The following is a 22,319-nucleotide window of genomic DNA, read 5'->3' on the forward strand; positions in this document are numbered from 1 at the left end:
AAAGGCCATTGACTTGTTTGAGTTAATTTTATATCCAGCTACTTCACTGAAGCTGTTTATCAGGTTTAGGAGTTCTCTGGTGGAATTTTTAGGGTCACTTATATATACTATCATATCATCTGCAAAAAGTGATATTTTGATTTCTTCCTTTCCAATTTGTATCCCCTTGATCTCCTTTTGTTGTCGAATTGCTCTGGCTAGGACTTCAAGTACAATGTTGAATAGGTAGGGAGAGAGTGGACAGCCTTGTCTAGTCCCTGATGTTAGTGGGATTGCTTCCAGCTTCTCACCATTTACTTTGATGTTAGCTACTGGTTTGCTGTAGATTGCTTTTATCATGTTTAGGTATGGGCCTTGAATTCCTGATCTTTCCAAGACTTTTATCATGAATGGGTGTTGGATCTTGTCGAATGCTTTTTCCGCATCTAACAAGATGATCATGTGGTTTTTCTCTTTGAGTTTGTTTATATACTGGATTACGTTGATGGATTTCTGGACCTGGAGGGCATCATCCTGAGTGAGGTAACCCAATCACAAAGCAACTCACACAATATGTATTCACTGATAAGTGGATATTAGCCCAGAAACTTAGGATACCCAAGATTTAAGATATAATTTACTAAATGCATGAAACTCAAGAAGAATGAAGACCAAAGTGTGGACACTTTGCCCCTTCTTAGAATAGGGAACAAAACACCCATGGAAGGAGTCACAGAGACAAAGTTTGGAGCTGTGATGAAAGGATGTACCTTCTAGAGACTGCCATATCTGGGGATCCATCCCATAATCAGCCTCCAAACGCTGACACCATTGCATACACTAGCAAGATTTTGCTGAAAGGACCCAGATAGAGCTGTGTCTTGTGAGACTATGCTGGGGCCTAGCAAACACTGAAGTGGATGCACACAGTCAGCTATTGGATGGATCACAGGGCCCCCAATGGAGGAGCTAGAGAAATTACCCAAGGAGCTAAAGGGATCTACAATCCTATAGGTGGAACAACAATATGAACTAACCAGTACCCCCAGAGCTCGTGTCTCTAGCTGCATATGAATTAGAAAATGGCCTAGCCGGCCATCAGTGGAAAGAGAGGCCCACTGGTCTTGTAAACTTTATATGCCTCAGTACAGGGGAACGGTAGGGCCAAGAAGTGGGAGTGTGTGGGTGGGGGAGAAGGTGAGGAGCATGTGGGGGACTTTTGGGATAGCATTGAAAATGTAAATGAAATAAATACCCAATTAAAAAAAAAGTCTTTGCTCTTATGGGCAAGTTCACAAGAAGTAAACAGAAAAGCATAAGCAGATTAATGTTTAAAGGCCAATAATAAATATACAGATATATTATCTGTATGTGTATAGATAGTGATAGTATATCTGTCATTTATCTTTCATCTGTCAATCATCTACCACTCATCTATTATCTATCTGTCTGTCTATGTCTATCTATCTCTTAGTCTATCTATCATGTACCTACCATTTATCCACCTTTCTATGATTTATCATCTATTATCTTCTTTGTACCATCTGTTATTATATATATAATATATATATCATCTTATATAGCTATATATCATCTATTACTATATTATCATCTATCATCTATCTGCCTATTCTTTTTTAAATACAGTGATATGTTTACATTTAGATATTTCCTGTTATGGCTTTCAGTAACAGGTCTGAAGGGACTCATTCATAATTAAGAGGTAACTTTTCTTAAAAAGCTTGTGTGAAAGTTGCCAGCTCAACTCTTGTGAGTCCACACAGGGTTTTTTGATGTGTGTTGGAGTCACCAGATATGAAATTTTCCTTCAGAGGCTACCATACTGTAGTTAAATGGTACAACTTAAAGCTGCCATCACTCTCAGAATTAATTTTCATCTAGTGAGTTGACATTCACTAAATGAACAAAATAAATGTAAATAATGGTTTTCAGGGGCCAGTAAAATGCCTCAGCAGCTAAAAGTGTTTGTTATCAAGTCTGGTGATCTGCATTCAAACACTGGACCCCACACGGTAGAAGGAAAGAACTCCTGCATGCTATCTTCTGAACTCCATATGCATATGGACACACATAGGTCCACACATACACACATGCACAATGCTAAAAATTGGATATCATAACTTTGTTAAAGCAGCATAATCCATAACTACATTTTGAATATATACTTATCCCCATAGATAAGTGTAGATCTTAATCCTTATCAAGGAAAATTTTCCTTACAGCAGTTGGAGCAAAGACCATTATAGAAAACCACAACCAATCAAAATACATAGTTCTGGAGCCTAGCCCTATTGCATACGTCTACAAAACATTTCTTCACCTAAGGCTCAGGGATTTTTGAGAGGTAGAATGATGTAAGAAATAGAGGATCAGGAAGTTTGCTGTGAGATTTTTGTCTCTAGTAATTGCAGAAGCTATACCCATAGAGTCTCACCAGCATGACTGCCCAAACATGAGCTGAATAAGGTTAACAACAGTAGAAATGCCAAAGTGGGCGGTAGGCCCACACAGAGAACTACACAAAAAGCTACAGGCAACTAAGGAATGCTGAGAGCAAGAGAGACAGTCTTCTTCAATGAAGAGCACACCAATTGGTTATACAATACAAAACAGTGATCCCAGAAAACATACAATGAACATTTTACAGACAGAGAAGTTTGTTTTTATATACATATGTACATACGTATGTGTTTGTAAAAATAGTTAATGGAAAAGGGAGCCATGAATTTTTAAAAAAGAACAAAGTGAATTATATGAGAGGTGGTTTTGGAGAGAATAAAGGGGAGGGGAAATGGCTTAGTTATATTATAATCTCAAATTTTAAAAAATGATAATATTGGTTTTCACAATGTAAGTTGAATTTCCTTTTTGTGGTCACTGTTATCAGCGATCATTTATGGGCTTCTGTATTTGCACTTACACACTTAGAAAGGCTATAAATGAAATCAATACAATGATTTTTCTGTATAATACTATATTACAATATTACAAAACCATTTCCCTCCCCTTGTCCCTTTGACTCTGTCATTTTTGGTTAGTGGCAGTTGATTGCAGTTTTAAATTTTAGTGTGACTCAAATAAGTCATTGTCTTCTTCCATTGGTGCTTATTTTTATTGAGTTGACTTTTTTTTATTATTAATGGTTTAAGCCATTTGCACTCTTCCCAGTTTTCCTCATTTATCTCAGGGTGCTTTTGTGTTCTAATTGCAAGTAAAGTTACAAGCTATTTAACTAGACTGCCCTCCAGTTTATTTCCCTTGACTCCTTCACTATCTGTCCTCTGAGATATGCTCTCTGCTCCTGAGTATAACCTCTGCTTAGATGACTGTTGAGAGAATACACCATGGCCATTAACTGTGCATTTGATCCCATTCCAAGTAGGGCAACATTTTTTTTCCCTCTTCGCAATATAGTTTCTAAACTATTTGTTTTCATAGCAAAACTTCTGTCTGCAATCCTGCTGTGGTATTGTCTGTTCTTAGAATAAAAATACTACACGTATCATTCTTTTTTCTTCTAATTCCTGCCTTTATCTTTATTTAGCTCTCAACTTTATCAGGTTAAACACTTAGATTTCTCTCTGAGCATTTTGCTGCTTTTGTCTTCTAGGTGATTGCTTGTGAACAGCAACTAGATACCACTTACGATGCTAGATGTGACACATGGTCCCTGGGTATCACGGCTATTGAGCTTGGTGATGGAGATCCTCCACTAGCTGAGCTGCATCCCATGAGAGCACTCTTCAAAATACCAAGGTCAGGCAACCAAGATCAGCAGCCTATTTTTCCCTTCTAGGGACTGACTTCTTATCATGGAAATAGGCAGAAGTGTTCTAGAAAGTTTTAAAACTAAAGCCCCATGTAACTTAAGTTGTCCTTGAAATCATTAAGTAGCCGAAGATGACTTTGAAGATGATCTGCCTGCTTCATGTCCTTTGTGGGCTTATAGATGTACCCTACTACACTCACCTTAAGGATGTGTATAGCCTTACCTACCCTTCAACTGGCCATCTGACCATGTTACCTATAATATTTACCTGCCAACTGCACTACTTCAGCTGGATAGTTTCTCTTCTAAATATGTATTTCTCTTTTAAATATGTATTGGTAAGTTCTAGGTGTCTCAAATTTGAAAAAAAAATCCATGTTAATTATAAGTAAGATATTTTTAGAGACCATAAGAATTTTTCCTCACCCATGGATTCTAAGGAAGATACACACATTGTTATGATCATGAACACTGTGCAGCTTCAGAAGGAATACACCAGTTCAAACAGTTCCCTATGAGATTTATTGAGAGAGGGGGGGGGAGGGTCAAGGTGGCAGCAAAAAGAAAGTGGGGAAGAGAGAGAGCATTCCTCTTATATATATGGATGGTGACATGGTGACAGGTAAAGGTGGGAGGTAAGCCCAATGAATTCTGGGAATATGGTGGCCATTATCTTGGCAACAGATGTATAGGTCTCTCTACTGCCTATGTGATGTCATGGATTTCGGAGGTCCTGATACCAACACACATAGCTTGTATTGCCAGGGGTCCAGAGATAGTAGTACATAGATAGTCAATAATTACACATGCTATTAATTAAAGGTTGTGATTTCAACATGTGAAATATACCTGGAGTTGGGGATGGGGAGGTTAGACACTTTGTGTTGTAGTCCTAAAGAAATGATACCACCATGTTATACTTATTCCTGAAAGGGGATCCCTTTTTTGTGTGTAATTAAGTTTTTCTAGTAATGAAGCATTAAAAGTTGTTTAATACTTTGGAACTTCCTGTGCTAACTCTGAATTATAATACATCATTCTTTATATTTCAATGTCCAGTGTTATATAACACTGGTCTTATAAAACATGTCACTTGTATGGGGGAAACAAGATGTGTAGGAAAGAAGAAATCCTCTATATACCAAAAGCATTTCAAGAAAAATATATTTTTTCTAACTTCTATTGTCATTTATTATATAAGGTGAAACTATATATGCCTAAGTCACCTTAGTCATAGTATAAACCATCATATTTACCCTGTGTTTTCATACTTGGTGGTAAAGATGAAGGTGGTAAACAGGAAAGATGGAGAGCCCTGATTATTGTGCCTTGGTAACACTTAGTGCAACAAAGTGCATCATACTAATTATTTTTTACTGTTTCTGCTGCTAGCATGTCCTTAAAATTAAATACTGAAAATAATGGTTGTAGAAATATGTGGAAAGGGGATCTGAATAACTACAGTTCTGGGTATTATGAAATTGGCAAACTATGTTATACCCAAGGCAATTCAATCTGTAAAAGGACATTTTCAGTGGACAAGCAACAAAGTAAAATTATTGGCTGAATAACAGTAGTTTTTCAAATGCTCAAATCAGCAATCTTCATCTAGTCCACTGGACTGAAAGGTGCTTTGGTGCTCTTTGGTGTGATCCAGTTAGATGCGTAGGTGCACTTAGCTTTAATGAGTCTGTACCGACTATACATTAATTTCATTATAAGCTGTTTAAGGAGCAGTACAGGACTGAGGACAAAGCATTTCCATCCCCCTAATGAAAACAAAGAGCTGTTAGAATTAACATAAAGTGACACTTCAGCAAATTTAGCCATTATGGTTGATCAATGGTGCTTGATTACAGTCACATCAGCCTCACTGTCAAGTGACAGCCCTTTTGTGTGCACAGATGCTCGAAAAAAAAAAAAATTGCTCAGCTTAAAAAAACGAAAAGAATTAATAACAAGATCTTTTAAGCGGCATTCAGAGCACTATAGCTAATGGCATTTTCTGCTTCTTTGCTTTTGTCACATACAAGCGTGCATGCTTCCTGCCATGTTTCTCGGAACAAAAGAACAGCTCTGGAAGCTTTTGTCCCTTCCTGCTGCGGGTTGCTACCTGTTCCAGGGCACCTCTGTGCACCTGTACCTTCCTGGGGGACTTCTGTAGTACTTTTTTCCAATATTCAATATTCCTGTTCTGATAAACATTGGTATTTCCTACTAAGTGATTTCACATACAACCCAAGACGATTCTTAGGGAGGAAAAATAATAATAACAGCAAAATTGGGTTATACATTAACTGCTTTCAGAGAAACTAGGAAGCTGTCATTTTATATAAAGAATGATGAGTCGCTAATTACCGTTCTTGGAATTGGGAAATGACAGTCCTTGATGATACAGGCAGAACCTGTATCATCAAGGACTGTCAAGCAAGTCTTTGCTCTGCTTCTCCTATTTCACCATCTAACCAATGCACAGCTCCCATCCCAACCTTAATTCTTATTTTCTAGGAATCCACCCCCTAAACTCCGGCAGCCTGAGCTGTGGTCCGCAGAGTTCAATGACTTCATTAGCAAGTGAGTAACAATAGTCAGAAATACAAGTAAAAACAATACCAGCCTGCTGTGACTTTGAATGGTTTACTGTAACCACTGGCTTCTGAATCCTTCTCTTCTTTCTTATCTGGTAAGCAACTCCAGAGGTCTCCACCATTCCCACCCACACCTCATCCCCCCCCCACCCCCCCAAAAAAGAAAAAGAAAGAACAGAAAATCTGTATAATCTGCTAAGGGTTCAGTGAAATTACTTAAATAGTAACCTCTGAGTCAAGTTTTCACCTGTCTGCAGTCATGTTTCCAAGGGCTTTTTAGCATCCACCCAGGAACATGCTCACCTGCCCATCTGCCATTGCATCATTGCCAAGAGCATCTCCCACCTGCTCCCATCTAGTACCTATGCGGTCAGTGATTTAACCCTTCATTTGTCTACATCACTGACTCTCATTACAACCACAGGGATTTCATCACAGCCAGTGGCTTTAAGGATCATATTTATCAAAGGCTTTTGCATTTGAAATCCAGAGAATGATTTCACTTGCCAGCAGTTTAACAGAAGTGACTGGCCTCTCCACAATTAATTAGAAGTGGGTCAGCCATTTAGAAAAATCAGGTCCTCCAATCCTTTCACAATTTTTACTGTCTTTACCTAAATCAAAGAGGAAAAGGGGAGACTCCTGGTTGTAAATAGAAAGGAAGGATGTAATGATACGATGTGCCAAATCACTCTGCAAATGCAGACCGGGCACATTGCTGTCACTGAGGTTCCCACCAAGATACCAATGTGTTCTTCTAAAGACAGAGACTTAGATTTAAGGGTTTGTAGGGACTCAATCGGGATTGATAACTTCGTGGAAGTTTTATGTATGGTCAAGGTACCATAAGCATTTACTGTGCATGCCATTCTATCATTTCTCAAGTCTCTTGGGGAAATCATCGATATGACAGGGATTTCCCAAATGTCTGTCTTGGATTTACAAGAGTCTTTTGTGCAGGTTCTCCGTGGATCTTAGTTTGTCTGAGTCATTTCTCAATTTCCTCCTGAGACTCACTTCCCACCTTCCCCTAGGCAATTGATATTCTTGTCCTGTGTGCTGTTCTTCTCTTCCTCTCCCACTGGCAACATTTTCAACCTTACTAAGCTTACCTTTTCTGATGTCCTTTTGTCTAATTAAACAATAAGCAACTCTAAGCAACTCTAGAACACTGTCACCTTCCTTGTTACTGTCACTCCCATGCCCAGCAGGGCCAGGATAGTCATTGGCTTTTGGGCAAAGTTTAACTTGAATAAAGTAATTTGTCATGCTTCTTAATGCAGATGCAAGTGTGCTTTAGATGTAGAAATTGCTTCTTTCTGTTAAACTGAATGAAACTGGAGGGGACCTGTTCTGGTTTCTAGACAGCACCAATCTCATTCCATAGCATATTTTAGCATCCCAGGGAAACCTTTTGGTTAAGCCCAATGAAGGAAACTGCCAAATTATCATGCCAGGAGGTCCAATGATGATGATTACTAATGGCACTGACTTGGTGGCAGGTGCTGCAGCTGTTCCTCCTCCTCCTCCTCCTCCTCCTCCTCCTCCTCCTCCTCCTCCTCCCCTTCTTCCTCCTCCTCCTCCTCCTCTTCCCTGTCCTCCTCCTCTTCCCCCTCCTCCTCCTCCTTCTCTTCCCCCTCCTCCTCTTCCCCCTCCTCCTCCTCTTCCTCCTGCTTCTCTTTCTCCTCCTCTTCCTCTTCCTCCTCCTCTTCTTGTTCTGAGGCACTAGGGTTGAATTTAGGGCTTCACAAATCTTCACAAAGCATTCCACTACTGAACTACCTTCCCTAGCCCTTTTTGTATATTTTTTTTAAGACAGTGTCTAAGTTACCCAGTTTAGTCTTAAATTTACTCTATAGCCAGCTAGACTGATTTGGGGCCTATGCTATGAGGCCCTGTTTCTGTCTGTTTGTTTTTTCATGTTATCCCCAAATAATAACATAATTTTTCATAATGGAGACACTATATCTCAGGGTCAAATGGATTTAGGAACATGTGCAGCCATTCAATGGGTGCTCATAACCCTCATAAGAAGTATGTTTCCAGTGCAGTACATTCTACCTTGATAAGCATTAAACTCACACAGATCTGAAGGCTCTTCTAGCACTCATGGTCAGATCCTTCTTACAAATATTTGAAGACAACTGCTATAGCTGAATAAACATCCCATGTTTATTCAAATGCTTTGCTGTGATACCAACCCAGGTAAGTGTCCTCACTAGCCTAACCTTCCTATGGAATATGCCATGGCTGATCCTCTCCCTAGACAGCTGTGGTATTCATTAGAATATCTGCCACATGGCCTCATGAAATTCCTGCCAGCATAGAATCTAAGCCGCCTCAGCAGATTAACCTTTTATTGGACTAACAGAAATGTATGGAAATATATTGATTAAACACGTAGAAAAAAGAATATTGATTAAAAAGTCTTAAGAGCATGGTGAAGTGAAACTAAAGAGTTTGTTTTAATTTTAAATAAGCATTAAGACTTCCAGTCTTGAGTGACTTGGAAAGGAAACTTTGAAGTAGAGACAGAGTTTGATTATCACTATGCAACAGTGCTTGTTGCGAGATAACCAACAGTAATATTGGGTGAAATGTGATATCCCTACAGTATGATCCCTTACAGATATGGGTATTTTCATGAACATTTACCATGTTGCCATTTCATAATTTTGAGATGTGCTTTGAATTCATTTGTGAGAAACATCAAGTCACAGTAGTTTTTTTTTTTTTTTTTGGTTTTTTTGTTGGGGTTTTTTGGGGGTGGGGGGTTGGTTTTTTCGAGACAGGGTTTCTCTGTATCACCCTGGCTGTCCTGGAACTCACTCTGTAGACCAGGCTGGCCTCGAACTCAGAAATCCGCCTGCTTCTGCCTCCCAACTGCTGGGATTAAAGGCAATGCCCACCATGCCCAGCCACAGTAGATTTTTTTAAAAAAAGAATCTGAATGATAATTGCAAAACCCTAAGTTATTTAATAATTACATGTTCCTTTTTTGCCAGTGCAGATGCTTGACCAAAGATTATGAAAAGCGTCCAACAGTGTCAGATCTTTTGAAGCATAAATTTATTACTCAGATCGAGGGCAAAGATGTGATACTACAAAAACAACTAATGGAATTCATTGATATCCATCAATGCCTGGGAAGCACAGAGAAGGCCAGGTAATTAAACAGTATCTCAGGTTTCCAAAACAAAGTATCTCAAAATTCCATAAAGTTCTACTATACAATAGTTGTTGAGGAGAAAGTAACCCACACATTCTTGGTGTGACTTGAATGGGATATTTGCTTGGAGGGAAACTGTCACTTTTTGAGTCCAGGTCCCATCCCCTATGTTATTGAAAATGTTGGCAGCATTTTAAAAATGACTTTATCAGAACAGAAATTATAATTTATAACAGCATTGGTATGTATGTTGGTTGTTGTTGATATTAATATTTACTGTTCCCTGAAAAATTAGGCATCTTTGATGGGATGGGAATGGTCATGGGATGTTTCTGTCATAAGCAAAGACTTCTACTCAACCAATCATCTGGAGCTCATCCAGCTGTTCTGAGGAATGAAGGAACATGTGCACATGACCCCTTCTGAGACACACTCCCCAAGCCCTGGGGAACAGTTTCCCAACAGTTAAACTTGACAGGGTTAGCATGCATACTAAATCAGGAAAAATCTGAAGCATCATTTCGAGTTTTGCTTCTGAATATAAAGTTTATAAATATCCAGTCACCTCAGCTAGTGGACATAGACAAAAATCAGTTGTGAGTAACACATGCTCTTCGAAACAATGCATGTCAGTTAATATGGGAAAGCAACTTAGTATCTCATAAGAACTGAGATGAAGGCAAAGGTATGTAGCAAAGGAATCTGAATCCCAACATCTTCTGCAAGAACTGCTTGCCTACTGGGGCCCACTCACTTGCCTCCTCCATTGCCTGTGGACTGGGTACCTGACAGCCTCTCAACACTCATAAACTGACTTGGAGCTTGTCATCACTCCTCTGAGGTTTGGAACCTCAGATGACCATCTGATTCTTCGCGCCTTGCCTTCTACCCGGTGCTCTAGTTAAAGTGCACGGGAGAAATCCCTGGTATCCTCTTACTTGTGCCCAGGAGAGGCCAAGGCCTACCCTGAGCCATTTTAAAAATTCTCATTCTCAGAAAGATATTCTGAGAAGAGAAAACAGTGGATGGGTGTCAATTATATATATAATATTACATGTATAATATATTATGGACTAGTCTATAGAATATTTAATTAGGTCCCAAAAGTATTTTACAAAACTTGAACTTCTACCAAGAATACTATTTATAGTATGGTTTACAATCCTTGGGAGATATAGTTCAGCATCCACTTAAATGATAACTGTTTTTAAGTTAATATGTCCTTTGGTAGTATTAATAACTATCATATCTTTTCTTTTTTTCTGATTTTTTTCTTTTTTTTTTTTTTCCATTTTTTATTAGGTATTTAGATCATTTACATTTCCAATGCTATACCAAAAGTCCCCCATACCCACCCACCCCCACTCCCCTACCCACCCACTCCCCCTTTTTGGCCCTGGCGTTCCCCTGTACTGGGGCATATAAAGTTTACGTGTCCAATGGGCCTCTCTTTCCAGTGATGGCCGACTAGGCCATCTTTTGATACATATGCAGCTAGAGTCAAGAGCTCCGGGGTACTGGTTAGTTCATAATGTTGTTCCACCTATAGGGATGCAGATCCCTTTAGCTCCTTGGGTACTTTCTCTAGCTCCTCCATTGGGAGCCCTGTGATCCATCCATTAGCTGACTGTGAGCATCCACTTCTGTGTTTGCTAGGCCCCGGCATAGTCTCATAAGAGACAGCTACATCTGGGTCCTTTCGATAAAATCTTGCTAGTATATGTAATGGTGTCAGCGTTTGGATGCTGATTATGGGGTGGATCCCTGGATATGGCAGTTTCTACATGGTCCATCCTTTCATCTCAGCTCCAAACTTTGTTTTTGTAACTCCTTCCATGGGTGTTTTGTTCCCACTTCTAAGGAGGGGCATAGTGTCCACACTTCAGTCTTCATTCTTCTTGAGTTTCATGTGTTTAGCAAATTGTATCTTATATCTTGGGTATCCTAGGTTTGGGGCTAATATCCACTTATCAGTGAGTACATATTGTGTGAGTTCCTTTGTGAATGTGTTACCTCACTCAGGATGATGCCCTCCAGGTCCATTCATTTGCCTAGGAATTTAATAAATTCATTCTTTTTAATAGCTGAGTAGTACTCCATTGTGTAGATGTACATTTTCTGTATCCATTCCTCTGTTGAGAGGCATCTGGGTTCTTTCCAGCTTCTGGCTATTATAAATAAGGCTGCTATGAACATAGTGGAGCATGTGTCTTTCTTACCAGTTGGGGCATCTTCTGGTTATATGCCCAGGAGAGGTATTGCTGGATCCTCCAGTAGTACTATGTCCAATTTTCTGAAAAACCGCCAGACTGATTTCCAGAGTGGTTGTACAAGCCTGCAATCCCACCAACAATGGAGGAGTGTTCCTCTTTCTCCACATCCACGCCAGCATCTGTGTCACCTGAATTTTTGATCTTAGCCATTCTGACTGGTGTGAAGTGGAATCTCAGGGTTGTTTTGATTTGCATTTCCCTGATGATTACGGATGTTGAACATTTTTTCAGGTGCTTCTCTGCCATTCGGTATTCCTCAGGTGAGAATTCTTTGTTCAGTTCTGAGCCCCATTTTTTAATGGGGTTATTTGATTTTCTGAAGTCCACCTTCTTGAGTTCTTTATATATGTTGGATATTAGTCCCCTATCTGATTTAGGATAGGTAAAGATCCTTTCCCAATCTGTTGGTGGTCTCTTTGTCTTATTGACGGTGTCTTTTGCCTTGCAGAAACTTTGGAGTTTCATTAGGTCCCATTTGTCAATTCTCGATCTTACAGAACAAGCCATTGCTGTTCTGTTCAGGAATTTTTCCCCTGTGCCCATATCTTCAAGGCTTTTCCCCACTTTCTCCTCTATAAGTTTCAGTGTCTCTGGTTTTATGTGAAGTTCCTTGATCCACTTAGATTTCACCTTAGTACAAGGAGATAAGTATGGATCGATTCGCATTCTTCTACACCATAACAACCAGTTGTGCCTGCACCAATTGTTGAAAATGCTGTCTTTCTTCCACTGGATGGTTTTAGCTCCCTTGTCGAAGATCAAGTGACCATAGGTGTGTGGGTTCATTTCTGGGTCTTCAATTCTATTCCATTGGTCTATTTGTCTGTCTCTATACCAGTACCATGCAGTTTTGATCACAATTGCTCTGTAGTAAAGCTTTAGGTCTGGCATGGTGATTCCACCAGAAGTTCTTTTATCCTTGAGAAGACTTTTTGCTATCCTAGGTTTTTTGTTATTCCAGACGAATTTGCAAATTGCTCCTTCCAATTCGTTGAAGAATTCAGTTGGAATTTTGATGGGGATTGCATTGAATCTTTAGATTGCTTTTGGCAAGATAGCCATTTTTACTATATTGATCCTGCCAATCCATGAGCATGGGAGATCTTTCCATCTTCTGAGATCTTCTTTAATTTCTTTCTTCAGAGACTTGAAGTTCTTATCATACAGATCTTTCACTTCCTTAGTTAGAGTCACGCCAAGATATTTTATATTATTTGTGACTATTGAGAAGGGTGTTGTTTCCCTAATTTCTTTCTCAGCCTGTTTATTCTTTGTATAGAGAAAGGCCATTGACTTGTTTGAGTTTATTTTATATCCAGCTACTTCACCGAAGCTGTTTATCAGGTTTAGGAGTTCTCTGGTAGAATTTTTAGGGTCACTTATATATACTATCATATCATCTGCAAAAAGTGATATTTTGACTTCCTCTTTTCCAATTTGTATCCCCTTGATCTCCTTTTGTTGTCAAATTGCTCTGGCTAATACTTCAAGTACTATGTTGAAAAGGTAGGGAGAAAGTGGACAGCCTTGTCTAGTCCCTGATTTTAGTGGGATTGCTTCCAGCTTCTCTCCATTTACTTTGATGTTGGCTACTGGTTTGCTGTAGATTGCTTTTATCATGTTTAGGTATGGGCCTTGAATTCCTGATCTTTCCAAAACTTTTATCATGAATGGGTGTTGGATCTTGTCAAATGCTTTTTTCTGCATCTAATGAGATGATCATGTGGTTTTTGTCTTTGAGTTTGTTTATATAATGGATTACATTGATGGATTTTCGTATATTAAACCATCCCTGCATCCCTGTAATAAAACCTACTTGGTCAGGATGGATGATTGCTTTAATGTGTTCTTGGATTCGGTTAGCGAGAATTTTATTGAGGATTTTTGCATCGATATTCATAAGAGAAATTGGTCTGAAGTTCTCTATCTTTGTTGGGTCTTTCCGTGGTTTAGGTATCAGAGTAATAGTGGCTTCATAAAATGAGTTGGGTAGAGTACCTTCTACTTCTATTTTGTGAAATAGTTTGTGCAGAACTGGAATTAGATCTTCTTTGAAGGTCTGATAGAACTCTGCACTAAACCCGTCTGGTCCTGGGCTTTTTTTGGCTGGGAGACTATTAATAACTGCTTCTATTTCTTTAGCTGATATGGGACTGTTTAGATGGTCAACTTGATCCTGATTCAACTTTGGTACCTGGTATCTGTCCAGAAATTTGTCCATTTCGTCCAGGTTTTCCAGTTTTGTTGAGTATAGCCTTTTGTAGAAGGATCTGATGGTGTTTTGGATTTCTTCAGGATCTGTTGTTATGTCTCCCTTTTCAGTTCTGATTTTGTTAATTAGGATTTTGTCCCTGTGCCCTTTAGTGAATCTAGCTAAGGGTTTATCTATCTTGTTGATTTTCTCAAAGAACCAACTCCTCATTTGGTTAATTCTTTGAATAGTTCTTCTTGTTTCCACTTGGTTGATTTCACCCCTGAGTTTGATTATTTCCTGCCGTCTACTCCTCTTGGGTGAATTTAATTCCTTTTTTTCTAGGGCTTTTAGATGTGTTGTCAAGCTGCTAGTATGTGCTCTCTCCCGTTTCTTCTTGGAGGCACTCAAAGCTATGAGTTTCCCTCTTAGAAATGCTTTCATTGTGTCCCATAGGTTTGGGTACGTTGTGGCTTCATTTTCATTAAACTCTAGAAAGTCTTTAATTTCTTTCTTTATTCCTTCCTTGACCAAGGTATCATTGAGAAGAGTGTTATTCAGTTTCCACGTGAATGTTGGCTTTCCATTATTTATGTTGTTATTGAAGATCAGTCTTAGGCCATGGTGGTCTGATAGGATACATGGGACAATTTCAATATTTTTGTATCTGTTGAGGCCTGTTTTGTGACCAATTATATGGTCAATTTTGGAGAAGTTCCCGTGAGGTGCTGAGAAGAAGGTATATCCTTTTGTTTTAGGATAAAATGTTCTGTAGATATCTGTCAGGTCCATTTGTTTCATAACTTCTGTTAGTTTCAATGTGTCCCTGTTTAGTTTCTGTTTCCACGATCTGTCCTTTGAAGAAAGTGGTGTGTTGAAGTCTCCCACTATTATTGTGTGAGGTGCAACGTGTGCTTTGAGCTTTACTAAAGTGTCTTTAATGAATGTGGCTGCCCTTGCATTTGGAGCTTAGATATTCAGAATTGAGAGTTCCTCTTGGAGGATTTTACCTTTGATGAGTATGCAGTGTCCCTCCTTGTCTTTTTTGATAACTTTGGGTTGAAGTCGATTTTATCCGATATTAAAATGGCTACTCCAGCTTGTTTCTTCATACCATTTGCTTGGAAAATTGTTTTCCAGCCTTTCACTCTGAGGTAGTGTCTGTCTTTTTCCCTGAGATGGGTTTCCTGTAAGCAGCAGAATGTTGGGTCCTGTTTGTGTAGCCAGTCTGTTAGTCTATGTCTTTTTGTTGGGGAATTGAGTCCATTGATATTAAGAGATATTAAGGAAAAGTAATTGTTGCTTCCTTTTATTTTTGTTGTTAGAGTTGGCATTCTGTTCTTGTGGCTGTCTTCTTTTTGGTTTGTTGAGTGATTACTTTCTTGCTTCTTCTAGGGCGTGATTTCCGTCCTTGTATTGCTTCTTTTCTGTTGTTATCCTTTGAAGGGCTGGATTCGTGGAAAGATATTGTGTGAATTTGGTTTTGTCGTGGAATACTTTGGTTTCTCCATCTATGGTAATTGAGAGTTTGGCCGGGTATAGTAGCCTGGGCTGGCATTTGTGTTCTCTTAGTGTCTGTATAACATCTGTCCAGGCTCTTCTAGCTTTCATAGTCTCTGGTGAAAAGTCTGGTGTAATTCTGATAGGCCTTCCTTTATATGTTACTTGACCTTTCTCCCTTACTGCTTTTAATATTCTATCTTTATTTAGTGCATTTGTTGTTCTGATTATTATGTGTTGGGAGGAATTTCTTTTCTGGTCCAGTCTATTTGGAGTTCTGTAGGCTTCTTGTATGATCATGGGCATCTCTTTCTTTATGTTTGGGAAGTTTTCTTCTATTATTTTGTTGAAGATATTAGCTGGCCCTTTAAGTTAAAAATCTTCATTTTCATCAATTCCTATTATCCGTAGGTTTGGTCTTCTCATTGTGTCCTGGATTACCTGGATGTTTTGAGTTAGGATCCTTTTGCATTTTGTATTTTCTTTGACTGTTGTGTCGATGTTCTCTATGGAATCTTCTGCACCTGAGATTCTCTCTTCCATTTCTTGTATTCTGTTCCTGATGCTCGCATCTATGGTTCCAGATCTCTTTCCTAGGGTTTCTATCTCCAGCGTTGCCTCGCTTTGGGTTTTCTTTATTGTGTCTACTTCCCTTTTTTAGTTCTAGTATGGTTTTGTTCATTTCCATTACCTGTTTGGTTGTGTTTTCCTGTTTTTCTTTAATGATTTCTACCTGTTTGGCTGTGTTTTCCTGCTTTTCTTTAAGGGCCTGTAACTCTTTAGCAGTGCTCTCCTGTAATTCTTTAAGTGACTTATGAAAGTCCTTCTTGATGTCCTCTATCATCATCATGAGAAATGTTTTTAAATCTGTGTCTAGATTTTCGGTTGTGTTGGGGTGCCCAGGACTAGGTGGGGTGGGAGTGCTGCGTTCTGATGATGGTGAGTGGTCTTGATTTCTGTTAGTAGGATTCTTACGTTTGCCTTTCGCCATCTGGTAATCTCTTAAGCTAGCTGTTTTAGTTGTCACTGTTAAGTGCTTGTTCTTCAGGTGACTCTGTTAGCCTCTATAAGCAGACCTGGAGGGTAGCACTCTCCTTAGTTTCAGTGGGCAGAGTATTCTCTGCAGGCAAGCTCTCTTCTTGCAGGGAAGGTACCCAGATATCTGGTGTTCGAACCAGACTCCTGGCAGAAGTTGTGTTCCACTCACTAGAGGTCTTAGGATCCCGTGTGGAATCCTGTGTGGGCCCTTGCGGGTGTCAGGCGACTCCACTGGCAAGGTAGCCCGGGGCTCGAGTGGAGCGGAAGGGCCTTGTGCCCCAGATCAGGCCCGGGTAGCCTGCTTCCCTATGTACCGCAGTCTCAGGTTCTGCGCGATTGGATTGGGGCAGGCGCTGTGTTCCACTCACCAGAGTTCTTAGGATCCCGTGGAGAGTCCTGTGTGGGCCCTTGCGGGTGTTGGGCAAGACTCTGCTGGCAAGGTAGCCCGGGGCTCGAGTCATATCTTTTCATATTTATATAATAATCAAAATTAATTCAGTATTTTACTTGGTAGCCTCCATATTCTCATGATGATTTATGTTGATGTGTATAAATTATTATTCTATATAAAATTTCACAGAAGCAAACAAGAATATGTACAAGGTTTAGTTACTTAAAGTTGTTTAGTCCACAAATACTACCTGTCTTTGTGGCACTATGTTAATTGTCGCTCTTGACACATAGATGCAGTTGAAGGCAGAGGATTGACAAATGAAGGATGAACTGAAATCTTGTTCTACAGTTTAGTGCTATGGTGCCTGGTGTGAACTTTCAACTCTTTATTAGGTCTGGGGCTTTAAGGAGTAAAAAGTAACACAAATGGGATTGTAATTTTACAAAACACAACAGTGAGCTAAGAAAGCAGGAAAATCACTAGAAAGTAATAAAGTGCTTCTTTAAGGAGACAAAAAAGATGACTCCAATTTACTTTCTATTTTCAAGGCACAATAATTCTTCCTTAGAGACTTTGCTGGTCACAGTAGTGACTAGTCACCTTTTGGTGACATTTGCTGTCTTCCTTACCAGACAAAACTTTACAATGCTGTTCTGGTAGTTCTTACAAGAGTATTCAGCTCCCGTCTCCATGTGCATGTCTCAAAGAAACATCAAACTCAACATCTCCAAACTTGATTCTTATTTTTTTTTAGATAATTTCTTCATTTACATTTCAAATGCTATCCCGAAAGTCCCCTTTACATTACCCACACCCTGCTCCCCAACCTGCCCACTCCCACTTCCTGGCCCAGGCATTCCCCTGTACTGGGGCATATAATCTTCACAAGACCAAGAGCCTATCCTCCCATTGACCCATAGGCCATCCTCTGCTACATATGCAACTAGAAACACGAGCTCTGGGGGTACTGGTTAGTTAATGTTGTTGTTCCTCCTATAGGGTTGCAGACCCCTTTAGCTCCTTGGGTACATTATCTAGCTCCTTCATTGGGGGTTCTGTGTTCCATCCAATAGATGACTGTGAACATCCACTTATGTATTTGCAAGGCACTGGCAGAGCCTCACAAAAGATAGCTATATAAGGGTCTTGTCAGCAAAATCTTGCTGGCATATGCAATAGTTTCTGGGTTTGGTGGCAGTTTATGGGATGAATCCCCAGGTGGGGAAATCTCTGCATGGTCCTTCCTTCCTTCTCAGCTCCAAACTTAGTCTCTGTAACTCCTTCCATGGGTATTTTGTTCCACTCTAAGAAGGAACAAAGTATCCACACTTTGGTCTTCCTTCTTCTTGAGTTTCATGTGTTTTGCAAAATGTATTTTGGGTATTCTAACTATCTGTGCTAATATCCACTTATCAGTAAGTGCATATCATGTGTATTCTTTTGTGATTGGATTACCTCAGTTAGGATGATATCCTTCAGATACATCCATTTGCCTAAGAACTTCATAAATTCATTGTTTTTAATTGCTGAGTAGTACTCCATTGTGTAAATGTACCACATTTTCTGTATTCATTCCTCTGTTGAGGGACATCTGCGTTCTTTCCAGCTTCTGGCTATTATAAACAAGGCTGCTATGAACATAGTGGAGCATGTGTCCTTCTTATAAGTTGAAACATCTTCTGGGTATATGCCCAGGAGAGGTATTGCTGGATCTTTCAGTAGTACTGTGTCCAATTTTCTGAAGGAACTGCAAGATTGATTTCCAGACTGGTTGTACCAGCTTGCAATCCCACCAGCAGTGGAAGAGTGTTCCACTTTCTCCACATCCTCGCCTGTCACCTGAGTTTTTGCTGTGACCTGAGTTTTTTATTTTAGCCATTGTGACTGGTGTGAGGTGGAATCTCAGGTTGTTTTGACTTGCATTTCCCTGATGATTAAGGATGTTGAACATTTTTTCAAGTACTTCTCAGCCATTTAGTATTCCTCAGTTGAGAATTCTTCGTTTAGCTCTGTACCCCATTTTTAATGGGGTTATTTGATTTTTCTAGAGTCCAATTCTTGAGTTCTTTGTATACATTGGATATTAGTCCCCTATCTGATTTAGGATTGGTAAAGATCCTTTACCAATCTGTTTGTGGCCCTTTTGTCTTATTGACAGTGTCTTTTGCCTTACAGAAGTTTTGCAAATTTATGAGGTCCCATTTTGTCGATTCTCCATCTTACAGCACAAGCCATTGCTATTCTGTTCAGGAATTTTTGCCCTGTGCCCATATCTTAGAGGTTTTTCCCCACTTTCTCCTCTATGGGTTTCAGTGTCTCTGGTTTTACACGGAAGTCCTTGATCCCCTTAGACTTGAGCTTTGTACAAGGAGATAAGAATGGATGAATTGGAATTCTTCTACATGCTGACCAACGGTTGAGCGAGCACCAATTGTTGAAAATGCTGTCTTTTTTCCACTGGATGATTTTAGCTCCTTTGTCAAAGATCAAGTGACCATAGATGTATGGGTTCATTTCTGGGTCTTAAATTCTATTCCACTGATATACCTGTCTGTGGCTGTACCATGTAGTTTTTATCACAATTGCTCTGTTGTACAGTTTGAGGTGAGGCTTGGTGATTCCACCACAGGTTCTTTTATTGGAAGAATAGTTTTTGCTATCCTACATTTTTTGTTCTTCCAGATGAATCTGCAAATTGCCCTTTCTAACTCGGTGAAGAATTGAGTTGGAATTTTGATGGGGATTACAATGAATCTGTAGATTGCTTTCAGGAAGATACTCATTTTTTACTATATTAATACTGCCAATATATGATCATCGGAGATCTTTCTCTCCTCTAAGATCTTCTTCAATTTCTTTCTTCAGAGACTTGAAGTTCTTATCATACAGATCATTCACTTCCTTAGTTAGAGTCACACACAGGTATTTTACATTATTTGTTACTTATTGTGAAGGGTGTAGTTTCCCTAATTTCTTTCTCAGCCTGTTTATCGTTTGTGCAGAGAAAGGTCAATGATTTGTTTGAGTTAATTTCATATCCAGCTACTACACTGAAGCTGTTTATCAGGTTTAGGAGTTCTCTGGTAAAATTTTGGGGTCACTTGTATATACTATCATATGATCTGCAAATAGTGATATTTTGACTTCTTCCTTTCCAATTTGTATCCCCTTGATCTCCTTATGTTGTTGAATTGCTCTGGCTAGGACTTCAAGAACTATATTAAATAGGTAGGGAGAAAGTGGGCAGCCTTGTCTAGTCCCTGATTTTAGTGGGATTGCTTCAAGTTTCTCTCCATTTAGTTTGATGTTGGCTACTGGTTTGCTGTATATTGCTTTTATTATATTTAGGTATGGGCCTGAATTCCTGATCTTTCCAAGACTTTTATCATGAATGGGTGTTGGATTTTGTCAAATGCTTTCTCAGCATCTGATGAGATAATCACTTGGTTTTTGTCTTTCAGTTTGATAATATATTGTGGATAACTTTGATGGATTTCTGTATATTAAGCCATCCATTCCTGCATCCCTGCAATAAAGCCAGCTTGATCATGACTGATGATGATTTTGATGTGTTCTTGGATTTGGTGTTCGAGAATCTTATTGAGTATTTTTGCATCAATATTCATAAGGGATATTGGTCTGAATTTCTATTTCTTTGTTGGGTCTTTGTGTGGTTTAGGTATCAGAGTAAATGTGGCTTCATAGAATGAATTGGGTAGAGTACCTTCTGCTTCTATTTTGTGGAATAGTTTGTGCAGAACTGGAATTAGGTCTTCTTTGGAGGTCTGATAGAACTCTGTGCTGAACCCATCTGGTCATGGGATATTTTTAGTTGGGAGACTATTTTTTTTCCTTTTTTTTCCTTTTTCTTTTTTATTAGGTATTTTCCTCATTTACATTTCCCATGCTATCCCAAAAGTCCCCCATACCCTCCTCCCCACTGCCCTACCCACCCATTTCCACTTTTTGGCCCTGGCGTTCCCCTGTACTGGGGCATATAAAGTTTGCAAGTCCAATGGGCCTCTCTTTCCAGTGATGGCAGACTAAGCCATCTTTTCATGCATATGCAGCTAGAATCAAGAGCTCCGGGGTACTGGTTAGTTCATAATGTTGTTCCACCTATAGGGTTGCAGATCCCTTTAGCTCCTTGGGTATTTTCTCTAGCTTCTCCATTGGGGGCCCTGTGATCCATCCATTAACTGACTATGAGCATCCACTTATGTGTTTGCTAGGCCCCGGCGTAGTCTCACTCAGGGTCCTATCAGCAAAATCTTGCTAGTGTATGCAATGGTGTCAGCGTTTGGAAGCTGAGTATGGGATGGATCTCCGGATATGGCAGTCTCTAGAAGGTCCATCCTTTTGTCTCAGCTCCAAACTTTGTCTCTGTAATTCCTTCCATGGGTGTTTTGTTCCCAATTCTAAGAAGGGGCAAAGAGTCCAAAACTTGGGTCTTCCTTCTTGAGTTTCATGTGTTTGGCAAATTGTAACTTATATCTTGGGTATTCTGGGTTTCTGGGCTAATATCCACTTATCAGTGAGTACATATCATTTGAGTTCTTTTGTGATTGGGTTACCTCACTCAGGGTAATGCCCTCCAGGTCCAACCATTTGCCTAGGAATTTCATAAATTCATTCTTTTTAATAGCTGAGTAGTACTCCATTGTGTAAATATACCATATTTTTTGTATCCATTCCTCTGTTGAGGGGCATCTGGGTTCTTTCCAGCTTCTGGCTATTATAAATAAGGCTGCTATGAAATTAATGGAGAATGTTTCTTTCTTACTAGTTGGAACATCTTCTGGATATATGCCCAGGAGAGGTATTGCGGGATCCTCCGGTAGTACCATGTCTAATTTTCTGAGAAACTGCCAGACTGATTTCCAGAGTGGTTGTACAAGCTTGCAATAGTTGGGAGACTATTAATGACTGCTTCTATTTCTTTAGGAGATATGGGACTGTGTTGATCATTAATCTGATCCTGATTTAACTTTGATACCTGTATCTGTCTAGAAAATTGTCCATTTCATCCAGGTTTTCCAGTTTTGTTGACTATAGCTTTTGTAGTAGGATCTGATGATGTTTTGGATTTCCTCAGATTCTGTTATGTATCCATTTCATTTCCCATTTCGTTAATTAGGATACTGTCCCTGTGCCCTCTAGTTAGTCTGGTTAAGGGTTTATCTATCTTGTTGATTTTCTCAAAAATACAGTTCCTGGTTTGGTCCATTTTTTTTGTATCATTCTTTTTGTTTCCACTTGATTAATTGCAGCCCTGAGTTTGATTATTTCCTGCCCTCTACTCCTCTTGGGTGAATTTGCTTCCTTTTGTTCTAGAGCTTTTAGTTGTGCTGTCAGGCTGTCAGTGTATGCTCTCTCAAGTTTCTTATTGGGGGCACT

General features: G+C 39.5%; 1 protein-coding gene across 1 annotated transcript in view; it reads left to right on the forward strand.

Moving 5' to 3' along the window:
• Myo3a (myosin IIIA) overlaps positions 1-22,319 on the forward strand; it is a 390,750-nt gene that overhangs the window by 60,693 nt on the left and 307,738 nt on the right. The window contains exons 7-9 of the mRNA NM_148413.3: positions 3,611-3,756; positions 6,278-6,343; positions 9,368-9,523. Of these exons, the coding sequence (NP_680779.3) occupies positions 3,611-3,756; positions 6,278-6,343; positions 9,368-9,523 (368 nt within the window). The remainder of the gene's footprint in view (positions 1-3,610; positions 3,757-6,277; positions 6,344-9,367; positions 9,524-22,319) is intronic.

Source organism: Mus musculus, chromosome 2, assembly GCF_000001635.26.
Source record: "Mus musculus strain C57BL/6J chromosome 2, GRCm38.p6 C57BL/6J".
Classification (NCBI taxonomy): Eukaryota; Metazoa; Chordata; class Mammalia; order Rodentia; family Muridae; genus Mus; species Mus musculus.